Source organism: Myotis myotis, unplaced genomic scaffold, assembly GCF_014108235.1.
Source record: "Myotis myotis isolate mMyoMyo1 unplaced genomic scaffold, mMyoMyo1.p scaffold_m19_p_17, whole genome shotgun sequence".
NCBI classification, from domain to species: domain Eukaryota; kingdom Metazoa; phylum Chordata; class Mammalia; order Chiroptera; family Vespertilionidae; genus Myotis; species Myotis myotis.
The window spans coordinates 16,124,492-16,137,979 of NW_023416321.1; the positions used below are offsets into that span (position 1 = coordinate 16,124,492).

General features: G+C 54.5%; 2 protein-coding genes across 6 annotated transcripts in view; one reads left to right on the forward strand and one right to left on the reverse strand.

Moving 5' to 3' along the window:
- Positions 1 to 5,054, forward strand: part of WIPI1 (WD repeat domain, phosphoinositide interacting 1) — a 28,087-nt gene extending 23,033 nt beyond the window's left edge. For 4 of the 5 annotated variants that reach the window (XM_036339845.1, XM_036339848.1, XM_036339846.1 and 1 more), the window contains 3 exons: positions 529 to 636; positions 1,274 to 1,392; positions 4,512 to 5,054. In XM_036339845.1, the coding sequence (XP_036195738.1) occupies positions 529 to 636; positions 1,274 to 1,392; positions 4,512 to 4,804 (520 nt within the window). In that variant the 3' untranslated portion in view covers positions 4,805 to 5,054. Of the gene's footprint in view, positions 1 to 528; positions 637 to 1,273; positions 1,393 to 1,805; positions 1,907 to 4,511 lie in introns of all 5 variants that reach the window. The other variant, XM_036339844.1, reaches the window with a different exon arrangement.
- The window catches only part of ARSG (arylsulfatase G), a 68,150-nt gene continuing 57,797 nt past the window's right edge, over positions 3,136 to 13,488 (reverse strand). The window contains exons 11-12 of the mRNA XM_036339867.1: positions 11,465 to 11,555; positions 3,136 to 6,063 (exon numbers count right to left, since the gene is read on the reverse strand). Of these exons, the coding sequence (XP_036195760.1) occupies positions 5,720 to 6,063; positions 11,465 to 11,555 (435 nt within the window). The 3' untranslated portion in view covers positions 3,136 to 5,719. The remainder of the gene's footprint in view (positions 6,064 to 11,464; positions 11,556 to 13,488) is intronic.

Genomic DNA, 13,488 nt, shown 5'->3' on the forward strand with positions numbered 1-13,488 from the left:
AGCTGGATGCTGGCGAGGGAATTTATGGCGACACTGTCCCGAAAACAGTGTCTGTGTTTACGTAATTATGTAAAAAGGCCTAGACACCTACGGGGTTGACAGGTGTTTTCCCTAAGAAGTTTAAAGGCGTTAAACATTTTAAAAATTCCATAACACGAGCCAGCAAAGAGGCAAGCCAACTTTCCACTGTTCTTTCTGTCACTGTTAAAGGTAGAGGCGCCATCCCGTTCAGGTGAGCTCATGTTTTGTTTGTTTGTTTTCGCAACAGCTCCTCCTGGAGTAATTGTGTGGACACACGTCATTTTCTCTCTCCCACACAATTATGGTCAAAGACAAGAATTAACCCTCAGGGTAGATCACTAGGTCAGAATGCAAAGAAAACAGCCAGATACCCAGAACCCGGGCCCAGTGGGCTAAGGGTTTGTTGGTGGCAGAAGTCGGGGGCGGTCAGGGGGAGCGAGGCCTGGTCGTCGGAGGCCGGCCTGTGACCCACCTTTGTTGTAACCATGCGTTTCGCTTGGCTCTTAGGATCCAGAAACTGCCGAGGCTGTTGGTCGCATCCTCCGACGGACACCTTTACATCTACAACCTGGACCCTCAGGACGGAGGAGAGTGTGTCTTGATCAAGACTCACAGGTGGGGCTGCTAGTTTTTAGCCGGTTGTGTGGTCACCGCTGGGCCAGGAACAATGAGGAGCTTGATCTTCGGTACTCTCGCTTTCCTTTCTCCCTCACCGGCAATCCCGGCGCACACCTCTAGGGGGCGCCTGCTCCCAGTAGGGCTCAGTGTCAGGCCGAGTGTCAAGCTCACCATGCTGTGTGCTTCTGGGAAAGTGAATGACACCCACCGTCTCCCTCCTTGTGCGTGATGGGGGCTCAAAAATATTTCCCGATCAGAACTGGAAAGTTCTCGTGACTTCCACACCCCAGCACAGGATGGCCCGCTCCTGCTGTGGACAGGACACTGAGCTGCCCATGACCCTCCCCCCGGAGCACCCTTTGCGAGCATGTCTTCGAGTCCTTGCCTGAGTGACCCTAGTGACCCGGGCAAGGCCGAGCGCCAGTCCTCCCTTATTAAACACTAAAAAGGAAGGGGTCATTGTGAGTCGCATGGTTGACCCTGGCCATCGAGGTCCCTTCCGTGTCCGCACTGACCCAGCAGCAGGGCCCTGAGGGGCTGGAACTAGTGGCTGGGCATGAGCTTCCTGGTGCTTCTCTCGTGGGCTCCTGGGTGCGTGACGATCGCACTTCTCCCTCTTAACTGCTGCCATTAGGTTGCTTGGCTCAGGAACCACGGAAGAGAATAAAGAAAATGACCTCAGACCTTCATTACCTCAGTCCTATGCAGCAACAGTAGCCAGACCAAGCGCATCTTCCGCCTCCACGGTGCCAGGTGAGCGGCTGGTCGTGGGGACATGCCTAGCAGGCCCCCCCCCCCCTTCACTGTTACCTGCGGAGGGAGGCTCTCCCCAACCATACAGAGGCCATGGAGGAGCCTCGACAGGCAGCTCCCTGAACCTGGCAGGCCGGGCACTGGCTCGTTTCCCTAACAAGTTAACCCTTGGCCTCTCAGAGTTGGCAAACCACTGGGAAGTTTTAGGCGCCCGGGTAGGAGGTGGTGAGAGGGTGAGAGGAGCCTGCCCGCCTCTCGGGGCTCCGAGACCATCCGTGGTGGGGATTCTGACTCCCCACCATGGGTGGCTGCCTCCCTGGTCCCCGGGCCCCCCGTTTTCTGAGGTCCTGCCCTGGGTCGTGGCGCAAGAGGAGACCCCGTGGCTTCTCTCACGCCTCCGTCTTGGTTTCCAGGTTACTCTGAGGACGGCGGGGCGCTCCGCGGAGAGGTTATTCCCGAACACGAGTTTGCCACGGGACCAGTGTGTCTTGATGATGAGAATGAATTCCCCCCTGTGAGCATTAGGAATCCTTAAGAGAGCGGCTCAGTCTGTGTGCTTCGAGGGAACCTCTGCCTGGGGCAGGAGGCGCAGGCCCTTTCCCCATCGGCTAGTGTAGAGCTAACCCTCTAATACCCAGAGGCCCGAGTGCTGGTCGTGCTGCGCGTGGCCCACTCTGCAGACCAGCCCGCAGGTGGCGCTCTACTCGGCAGCACCGAGTAACAAACACTAACCCAGGTGGTCTGGTGGCCTCGCTCGCTACCTCCCTACCTCCGGGCCGGAGTCCTTGACTTGGCTTCCTTAGCACTGTCTTGGCTGCTGGGTGCACTCTTCGTTTCCTGAGGCTCCTGAGGGCGCTTTAGCTGAACGCTGCGGTCTCTGGACAAAAGATGGTGACCTAACAGGGCTGGGCCACTCTGCTCTGCGGGCGGGTGAGCCGGACCCTCCCCCTCCAGTCGACAGGGCAGACCCCTGCCTCAGCGGCAGTAGCTACAGTCCTTGTTCGCTCACGGCCAGCCCCTGTGGAGAGACACCCCTCCACCCGTAGCTCCCTGGGGTCCCAGCATCCTGCTTTTCCTGTCCTGGCAGCGAAGGCCACAGGCTGGCTGGGCCCTGGGTGCTAGGCTTGGCTTCCAGCTCCCCTGTACAAACAGCAGGTCCTCTCCCTGGGTGGCCATGGCCGCTTTTGCTTCTGATTTTTCAAGCTTCCATTTAAGGCAACATATAGATGCCTCTTGTGAGCTTCAGTTCAAGGCCAGCCCAGATAGCGGGCCTGAAATCGGTTAGAGACGGGCAGCGCTTGGGCTGAGACTTGGGGAGTCCACCGAGGGACCCGGAGGCAGAGCCACGGCTGCTGGGCACTGCTGCAGGCCCCTTGGGTCCTGGTGTGCAATGCTATCTCCTGATCAGCACTTTCTGTCCGTGGACATTCCTTTTGCAAAAGGATGTTGTGCAGGTCTGGCTTCTGGCTTGCATAGACCCATAAGGACAACCTAGTAAGCACAGTCACTAAAAAAAGGGGGGGTGTTGTGGGACCCCCAGTGCACAGCTGGAGGGCTGTGTGAGATCCCATAGAGGCAGGGGTTGCAGGGTGAGATGTACCCTCTGGCTCTCAGTCGGCAGGCCCCCGGAGACAGCGCCAACAAGGAAGGTTTATAGTTTAGGGGTGGAAAGTGGTGGTTCTTAAAAATACTAATTTTTGTAAATTTAAAAACCTCTGCTGGCTTGCTGCCTCCGATGTGCCAGGTGCCTTGCCTTTGGGTTCTCACGCCCCACCAACCGTGAAGGTTTTTTTTTTTTCCATCACCCAAAATTGGTGGTTATTTACCCGAAGTCGCATCTTCTGGGAACCAGAGCAAGTCAGATTCAGTTGGGGATAAGACTGAGGTTCCCTTTCAGTGACTTTGGTCAAAGTCTGTGACTGCTACACAGGTTAGTAGATTCTTAACTGTCATCAGAGTGGACCTTGCCACCCCTTGTATTTACAGAACCAGGTACTTCGGCTGTCAGCTTGCAGGAGGGGGTCCTTGGCCAAAGGTTAGACCTGCACAAAATAACAGGTCCAGAGCACTTGTTTGGAGTAAAAACAAAAACCATGGCGACGCTTCAGAACTGGCCCAGAGGCCTGTCCGCCCGGGCTCTGCCTAAGGAGGGAAAGATGGTTTAAACTCTGTCAGGCTCCCCTGAGTGAGACCACCGAGCGAGGTTCCCTAGATCGGCTGTCAGACGCCAGCAGGTGTCGGGTGATGGGGAGGAGAGGGTCCTGTTCCTACGAGACACTGACACAGTAGCAGGCGGTTCCCCATCTCCCCGCTCAAGGGCCAGAGACACGAGTGGCTGCCGGGATGCGCTCTCAACATGGACCATCCCGGCCATGCCTCTCCCACAATCACATGCAGCTGGAGATGCGAGACGCCTTCCTCTCTCTGCCTCTGTTCTTTGCCTATGATAGACATATCTGTCCAGAATCCACATCTCTACCCACGTTCCTTAAACACTGCCAGGACAGTGAGAGGATCCTGGTCTCAGCTCGGGCAAAATCCCTTCTGTAGACGTGAATGCGGGCTGCCTGGACGCCGTGAGCACATGGGTCATTTTAAAAAATACACACGGACACGTCCCTGGGTAGCTCACTCTCATCCCCTTGGGTTTACTTTGCTCCTGGAAAAATGAAAGAAGAGAGAATGCATCGCCTCTGGTACCTTAGAAAGACACAGCCCCCTTTCAGGAGGACGGGCAGCCTCCGTTTCGGTGACCAGCCAACCTTTATGGCTGCGTGCTGCCCCACACCAGTCTTACTCTAGTGGGCAAGAGGAAGGGGCTGGGACCAAGGGTTTACTGACTTTTTAACAGTGATTTAGCAGCCTGTGTTTACAAGATGAGCCTTTAAAAAAAACACACCCACATACACATATCAATACACATACAAATATTTTCTCTACAGTCAGTATGTTCTGAAACGGTGCCGCCCTCGCCTGCGCCTGAGTGAGACGGGTGGCTGCCTGTGGCCTGTGTGCCAGTCTCCCCTACCCACCCTGCAGGCACAGACCTGCTGCTGATGCAGCCTGCTCAGCCGCCTCTTCCTGGGGAGAGTAAGGCCATTCTGTTTTGATTTCGGTAGATAATATTGTGCCGTGGAAGTCAGAAGGGCAAAGCGAAGCAGTCATGATGAGAAGCGCGCCTCAGAAATCAGGACACCCCCCATCAGGTGGTTTTGGAGAAAACCAGGAAGGTGGAAGAATGGCGTGCGATGGTGGGCGCAGAGTGGGGGCAGGAATCCCAGGTGCCCCCTGCTTAAGCCACAGGACGTGGCTCACTGCTCACCATGCCCCCCCCACCCCCAGTCCCGGCTGCCAGTGGGTACGGGAGACACCGCGTACGCATCCTGCTATTGGAACTATATTACAGCCATAATGTCAATTGCTAACTAATCATATTGGTCTATAGCCGGAATTTTGTATTAAAAGCGGCATCCTTTTTCAATGTATGCTGTGTAAAAATGTATCTATAGGAAAATGTCTTCGAATTGTACTTCTTGTATGTTACGTACATAGAGACTATTTTAACCAGGCGAAGTACTTTTTTTTTTGGCAGTGATTGGAATAAATCACGTACTACCTTTGAGTCCCATTTAGGACACTAATAATAAAATCATGGCAATGCATTTTTAAGGCTCTGAAAATTTATTTCTTCATGGTTTTAGGAAGCAGGAAGAACTCCTCAAGTCTTTGAAACACAGCCATTTGACCTTTAAAGGGGGTCGGGGTGGCGGGTCGGGCCATGGACTGATCTGTGGGCTCTTCTGCTTGGAGACCTGGAGCCGCTCACGTTGTCTAGTCAACACCCACGCCACCCAAGCACCCCCAGGGGTGGCCTAGAGATGGAGGTGGTCAGGCCCCAACCCAGACCTCCTGGATCAGAATCGCTCCATTCACAAGCTCCCGGTGATTCGTATGCGTGTTAAAGATGGAGAAGCGTTGCCTAGATACCAGTTGGCACAAATCTCTACTAAAATGACGAGTGAAACTGGGTGCATTAAAAAAAAAGAAGAAGACTAAAACGAATTAAGTGCCTGCCTCACGTGTCAGGTAATATGCCTGGCACTTTCATGAACTGCCTTACCGAATCCTCAAAATCAGCTCGCAAGGCAGGGTAAGTCATGGCCCAAGTTCAAAAGCCGGGCCTTGACCCTGGGCTGCCTCTGAGCCCGTAGGGTCCCCGTTACAGCTCTTGGCAGCTGACCTCCCAAGCCATCATGCAGACGGGACAGTGGGGGATGCAAGGTGGTGGCTTCCCGCCTAAATCCTGAGACTTACAAAGCGTACGTCACTAGAAAGAGGGTGGACGTGCACTTGCCGTTTCATTTCCTGCTGCTCCTGCTCCTGGGAACACGGGCTGGGAGGCGGTCTGGCAGCGGCAGGCAGTCTGGTGGGGGTCACAGCAGGGAGCTGCCGCCGGGTCCAGCGTGTAGTCCGCTCTGGAGACGTTGTCCCCAGCAATGTCGTGCAGGACGTTGGCAAGAACCTCCCTGACCTGGGGCAGCACGCGCTGGTACTCCGCACTGCCTGTGTCCAGAGGCACAGCTTCCGTAACATCATCTTCCAGGTTGAAAATAAGGGGGGGCTCGTGAGACCGCGCAGGCCCCACACTCCCGTCGCAGGCTCTGGCTCCTCCTAGAGAGAGGGGACAACAAGGGCCCCGTCAAACCCAGCTCCGGCCCGTGTCGTCAGAGGGGAGACCCGGGACGGATTGTAAATGAACTCAAACACACCAGCACCTGACTATTCAAATGACTGCCCTCCCTGTCCAAGAAATGACCTTGAGAATCTTCGTGCTCATCCCACGATGCTCCTGCTGTCCGGAATGATCCGGAACTTCTCCTTGGACTTGCCTTCAGAGCCAGTAGAACATGCGTTCAAATGTCTTTCATCTCTGCCCTCTGGGAGTAAAATTTGTTTTAAAATAGATTTCTTGGATAGCAAATGTATTCAATTTCAAGCATCAGGCAGGCAGACAAGGTGGCTCCTGCCACTTCGGGCTGAAGTGGAGGTTGCGGTATGCATCCGTCTGGCTGTGGAGGCAGACCCAAAGAGGAGGGCCAGGTGCCTGGGGCCATGGCAGCATCCTTGGTTGTGAATGATTCAGATGACTTTTTTTTGGTTTGCCTTTTCCATGCAAGTAAGCAATTAAGGTATCTGACAAAAATGAATAGAATACAATTGAATGAACAAAAGGAATGCAGGCCAAGGATGGCCCTTGGAAGGAAACAACGGGATTTAGTTCCTAAAGACCTCCTTCGACTCGGAGCTTCTCAGCGGCCAAGCGTGACTAAGTCAGAAACTGAAATCCAATTGCTCGGGGAAGCAGAGCTGCTCTGGCATTGACGTGTGAGAGAGCGTTTTCCACGGCTCCTCATACACGCTGACGGAAAGCACAGCTGGTGGTTAGGATGGCCCAGCCGATGACCTCTCCTCACCCCCTTTATTACCCAGGTGAGAGCGTCACACCGAGGTGCCAGTCAGTGAAGGCAGACCCCCAGGGGCCAGAGCGGGGCTACCTGAGCACCAGCTTCCACCCTAGTCCCCTGGGGAGAGGGCTGACATCTGAAATCTCCGAGTGACAAGAATGAGTCGGTGGCGTGGCCTTGAGGGAACCGACCTAAATGGTTTTCCTCCTGTGACTTAGATTCAGGTTGTTCAGCTGAGAAAGAGAGTCACTGCCTTTGCCTGGCATTTGGGATTGAATCAACAATGAAGAGGGGTCGCGTGAGGTTTGGCCGTCAGTCACGTGAAGGCTGGGATGGGCACCTCTTACGAGAATGAAAGATTTTTGCTTTAGCCGATTTGGCTCAGTGGATAGAGCATCAGCCCAAGAACTGAAGAGTCCCAGGTTCGACTCCAGTCAAGGACACCTACATGGGTTGCAGGCTCGATCCCCAGTCCTGGACTGGTCGGGGGTGTGGAAGGCAACCAATCAATGTGTTTCTCTCACATTGATGTTTCTCTCTCTCTCTGTCTCTCCCCCTCTCTTCCACTCTCTCTAAAAATCAAAGGAAAAATGTCCTCGGGTGAGGATTAACAACAGCAACAAAAAATTAAAGACTTCCCATTAAGGGAATAGTGGGATCGCTTGCATATAAATAACCTTCCTATAGATAACAACTATGCATTCTAGGCAATGTATTAAAAAAAAATCCTGGAAAAAAAAAAAAGGGGGAAAGAAAAAGAAAATAAATAAAAACACACGCTGAGGGCACTAGAAATTAACCAATGCAAAGGCAGCAACCTAACGGGACTCGATCCTTGCGAGAAGGAAGCCACACTGGGTTGGGTCTGTGTTTAAACGACTTCCCCTGGGAAGACTCGTCGTCCCCAGGCTGTGTGGCTCCGAGCAGCTCACCCGAGGAGAAAGCTGTGGTCTCTGTGGTCCCTGAGGTGTCAGGGGACAGAGCTCAGGGCTGCCATGACAGACGACAGCGGCTGAGCAAAATCCTGGGTAAGAGGGAGCTAGCGGGGGGAAGCCTCAGAGTCCTGGGCTGAGCCCTGACCTGCGGGCACAGGGGACACGGGCTCCAGCAGCAGCTACGGGCGGACAGAGCTCAGCGGGCGTTTCTATGCGGCCACATGGGGGAGACGGGCTGAGTGTGGACGCTATTAGAAAGGCCTCAGAAACATTTCACATTTCGCACTGAAGTCCCAAAGGGTTGGTGCTAGGATTAAAGACCACGGCCCAGGACCGAGGCATTCACCTAAGATAAAGGACCAAATCTGCGACGTGGAAAACCAACCTCCACAAGTTTAAGGGAACAGAAAGACCCACACTCCTCAAACACCAGAAGTCAGAATCTCTACGGTCCGGCATCCACAGCGACCAGGGACTACGCAGGAAACTTCCGTTTCCAGCCCAGTCTGTCAGCTCCTGACACACTGGGCTGGAAACGGAAGTTTCCTGCCCAGTGTGTCAGGAGCTGACAGACCATCACTCCATCCGAACCAGTGAAAGGCTGAACCAACTGAAATAGCCGCAGCCTTTCTGGGAGCTGTCGGAGAAGCGACGTCACAGGCGAACGATGCCCCCAAATGGGAGATGCAGATGAATGAAGGGAACTCCCCCAGAGCAGAGCAGACCGGTCGCCTTTTCAGGCCATTCCTAGTTCACGACCGTAAACTCACACCCTCGTCATAGAAGGACACACATCTTCCTCCAGGTACGGACGCCCACCATGTTCCTGGGAGCTCACCCCAGACCAGCTGTGAGTGAGTGGGAGGCAGACTTCCCGGGGGTCGGGGGAGGCATCCGAGCATGTCCTGTTCCATCCTAGCCTGTTTCAGCCCATCCGCTGAGCTGTCGGTGGTCCCCGCCCCCACCCCGAGGGGAGTTGGTGACTCCTCAGAACAGACGTCCCCTGGGTGTCATCACGCCTGTCTGACTGGGATCACTGGAAACAGCCCTGTGACTTCACGGTCACACTTGTGATTCCAGCACTGTGGTGCCGAGGGCTTCCTGGCACGGCTCTCCCTTCTGAAATTAACTCGGCCTGGGGAAGCCGTGCCTCTTAGATACTGTAATGTAAGGGCTGCGATCTAGACACGTTCCATCCGGGAGCGTGACAGTCATCCGACTGGTTTGCGTTTCAGCGTTTGGAGGATCAAAGACGGCTGTGGCATTTTTAATATCCTCCAAGCGATGAACTCACAGAACTTGTTTTCATGCCGCGTTCTCTCCAGGGTCTGTTATCGACACTCCGGGAAAGTCATTTTTTTTGTTCTGTTTTATATAATTCTTTGGCAAGTTCCAACATAAATTAACTGAACCGAATTGGAATCTGCAGCATGTCTCAGATTTTGGTGGGGTTAGGGTTTTGTTTTGCTTTGTTTGTTTTTCATTCATTAAAAAAAAAAAGTTAATGTTCCTTCTAGATGCAAGACACTGTCCACGCACATCAAGATAACAAAAATGAAAGGGCTTACGGAGCTCTGAGCTCAGAGAGCTTGAAACTAGTCAGGGAAGCCTGGCTGGTCTGGCTCAGGGGTTGAGCAGTGACCCAGGCACCAGAAGGTTGCCAGTTGGATTCCTGGTCAGAGAACATGCCTGGCTTGTGGGCTCGATCCCCAGCAGGGGGTGTGCAAGAAGGCGGCAGCCTATGGATGTTTCTCCCTCATTGATGTTTCTCTCTCTCTCTCCCTCTCCCTTCCTCTCTCTGAAAACAAAACAAAAACTAGCAAGGGAAATAAAGCATGCACCTAAATGACTGGCATATAGGTGAGAAAAGCATGAAAAGGGGGAATGTATAAAATGGAGCCACGTGAACCAAGCTGCTAACATTAACATTACGAAGACTGAGGCATGAAGAACAGGTACGTTCTTGTTGTAAGGAGCCCGGGCACGTGAATGTTTTGAACTTTCCAGTCCTGCCTCAATGCCGGGCTGTGCATCTGGACACGTAGACCGGGCCCCAGACAACCCCCTGGCTGCCCCTGAAGGACTCACGCCTGTCTCCACCAGACATCTGACTGACAGCCGTCTCGGACGAATCCTCAGAAGGCAGGACTGCTAATTCTCACGAATGTAGTTTTCACTATAAGAACTCGTAACTTTTCTTTCTTCTTGGGAACACGTCTGGGTTTTTGCCTCGCTGTGTCCCCAGTTTGCCAACTCTGAGACCCTTAAAGAAATAAGTCTTTACCATTGATTGCTAACAAAGCCTGCGGTCTCTTCCTGAGTCTGTTCGACATGCGGCAGAATGTGATAAATATCAGATTTCTCCAGATCCTACACTGCTAGGAAGATGGGAGAAAGTTTTATTTTTATTGATTTCAGAGAGGAAGAGAGCGGTCTCTCTTGATCAGCTGCCTCCTGCATGCCCCACACCAGGGATGGAGCCTGCAACCCGCGCATGTGCTCTGACCGGGAATCAAACCATGACCTCCTGGTTCATAGGTTGACACTGAACCACTGAGCCAGCCGCCCAGGCGGGAGGGAGTTTTATGATCGAGGTGGTATTTGGTTGGAGGCCTTAAAAGTTGAATTGAATATGGAGGCCGTGGCCGTGGCCCTCGGAGAAGATAGGAAGGGAGAGGGACCCAGGAGGCAGGCGTCTGAATGCAGTTGGCAGCAACAAGCCCTTGGGAGGTTCTGAGATGCATCCTAATCCGGTGTCACGTTTCTAAAGCACCCACTGAAGATGGCCACCTGGACGTCTGTCAGTTTGCTAAACCGACCTCCAAACTCTATTTTCTGGAAGTCTCTTGTCAAGTAAATTTCACTGTCAAGTATCTCTGAGCTTCCATGTAATATCCACCCCAACTCGCATCTAAAGCGTAACAGTGTCATGTGTGAAACGGAACAGAAAGAACCACAGGGTGAGGTGAGTCCCTGGTGTGAAGCCACAGCACCAACCCCAAACTCTAACCTCACTCACGGCAGCCTCAGCCACCTCCCGGGAGCGGGATTTTAAACCAATCAGTCCGGAATGTCTTGATCAATACCAGTGAGCTAATCTGCAGGATAACCCCACCCCCACCTCACCCCGCTATTCCTTCCTTCCCCAAAAAGACGACTGTCCCCAAAGCAATCCTTCCTTATCTTTTTCTAATAACGCCTCCGCCACACCCTTCTGCCTGTAAAACCTTCCCTCTGGTGCCCCCGCCCCCCAGAGCGCCCTTCTATTTGTTAGATGGGCTGCTGCCCAGCTCATGAGCCACTTAACAAAGCCAATTCGCTCTCCGATGGACTCGGTGGTGCTTGTTAGCAAATGAAATGGCCTTCAAGTGAGAAGCACTCTGCACTGTGCCGAACGGCTCCGTGCTTGCTGGGAATTTAACAGCAGAAAGACCTTGCTCGCTGCGTGTGATGGGTGCAGAGTGCCTGTGCTGGGCCCTTGGGTGCTGGGACCTCTGCTGGGCCCAGGCTTTGGATGGGAGGGTTGGGGGGATGGGGGTGAAAGCGCTTCCCAAAGGAGGGCCCCCCACACTCATTCCTGCAGGCCTGAGTGAGTCCCCACGGGGCCGGGGCCAGGGCAGGGGCCAGGGCCACCCTCCAGGCCTGCGGGGGGCGGGCACCTCCCTAACTCACCAGTGATGTAGAAGGCCTTGTAACGCTCCAGGCGGACAGTCTGCAGGGCTCCGTACTCTCCCGCTGCCCCACTGTTGGGGTGAAACAGCACCTGCAGAAGGGAGGCAGGGCTCACTCATGAGAAAACCAGGCTCTCTCTGCTCGTCCCCCCAACCCCACATTGAGATACATTAGTCTGTTCCATGCCTCCCTGCTTCAGGTCTTATTTTGTTGGTTAATTCATTTCGTTCATTAGATTCCACAAATAAGTGAGATCGTGTGATACTTGTCTTTCTCAAGATATACCTATATGCATGGCCCACAGACATGGGCAAGAGGGTAGTGGGAGGGGGCTGGAAGGTGGGGGATCAAAGGGGAGGGGAATGGGAGAGATCTGTCACACTATCAACAATAAAAAATATATTTAAAAAGAAAAGGAAGAAAACCAGGCTAGAGGCTCCCTGGGAAGCTAGCGAGTCCGTCCTTCCCCCCCACTTTCCTTGCCCCCCCCCTTTCCCCATCCTGCCTCAAACACTGACAGACACCGGCCCGAAGTCCACACCAGCCCCGTCCTGGGCGCCTCTGTGGCCAATGGGAGTGGGGCACAGCTCTGGCCAGACTCCTAGCCCAGCACCAGCTGCAGGGTCCCCAGCAAAGTGAACATGAAAGGAACCTTGTCCAAAAAATTGAGAATTTCAAGACGACCACAGCAAGTGCATGCTAAACCAAGCACAGGGTCCTTCCAAAGGGCTGGCCCTGCCCGGCTCCACCCCCGAGGTGCAGACGGGCCTGGGGACCTGCACGCTTCACAAGGACCCTCGGGGCCTCCGGCGCAGGTGACCCTCAGGTTCCTGCACAACAGCGTCTCCAGCAGCCCGGCGATCTCTTCACTGTCGCCTGAGCCAGGGCGGCCCCGGGAGGCACCCTAAGAGACCCTCTCAGTGATTCCTCCAGGAATGGGCACGCCCTGCCCTCTGAATGGAGCCTCAATCCTACTCCACCCGACTGAGGGCCCCTTCCTCTGCTGGTCCCAGATGAAAGAACCCCTACAGCCTGGAAACACCTCAGTCAGGGATCCCCAGGGCAGGGTTTGGTGGGAAGTCAGTGGCCAGCGTCCTTGGTAGGCTGGTGGGTTTGGGCTGGAAGTGGGAGACCGCCCTGGTATGAATCATGACCAATATACATCACTGGGAAGGCGCTTACGTGATTCAAAGTTTCCATGGGGCTAAAAAAAAAAAAATCAGAACCATCTGCTGGAGCTGTAAACAGCTGTCCCCCAAGTTTCCCGCTCCGGGAGGATGCCAAGGGCGGGGCTCCTCCCACACCTGCCTCTTCCGTGCCGCGCTCTCGTGACAACCTCCGCGGTTCCCCAGGCAGCGTGATGACAGCGGGCTCCTTCCAAACAGGAAAAGAAGTCGTAACTCAAAACCCTCGCTCCTTCCAGGCCCGCAGGACGCCAAGCCTCTCGCCGCAGGAGGCTGTGGTTTCCTCCCGGGGAAGGCAGGAAGCGGGAGGCTTGGAAAACCTTCTGTCGACTGATCCATGATGCGCTCCGACAGCCAGAAGATGGGAGTCGAGTCCGCTGGTCCCAATCACGGGCGGGCGCTGCGTCTCCGTCGCAGAATCGCCACCGAGTGGGCCGGGATGTTTGTGCGACGTTACCAGAGGCAACCTCCACAACTCCAGAGGACGCTGACTTGGGGGGCGGCTCACTCTCAGAAACCTGGCTGGATTTCGAGAGCTTGTCCCTGCCTCCCCCCTCTCCCCCTGGAGCCGACTGATTATATTCTTGTTTCTATCAACACAGGAAGGAGGCTGGCAAACCGAGCCATGAATCACAGCGGAAGGACGACGTTCTCTCTCGGAGGGTGCCCGGTCCAAATGTCAAAGGTGATCCCACCCCCCGAAAGCCCGCTGCACCCTCGTGGGTGCCTGTCCCACCTGCTGGTTTTGCTTTATTCTGTTCCGTGTCTAAGCACGCGAGCACCGCCTCGTCTTCCATCCTGAAGGCCGGTGCCTCTGCCGCACCCCCAGGAGGCCCTCCG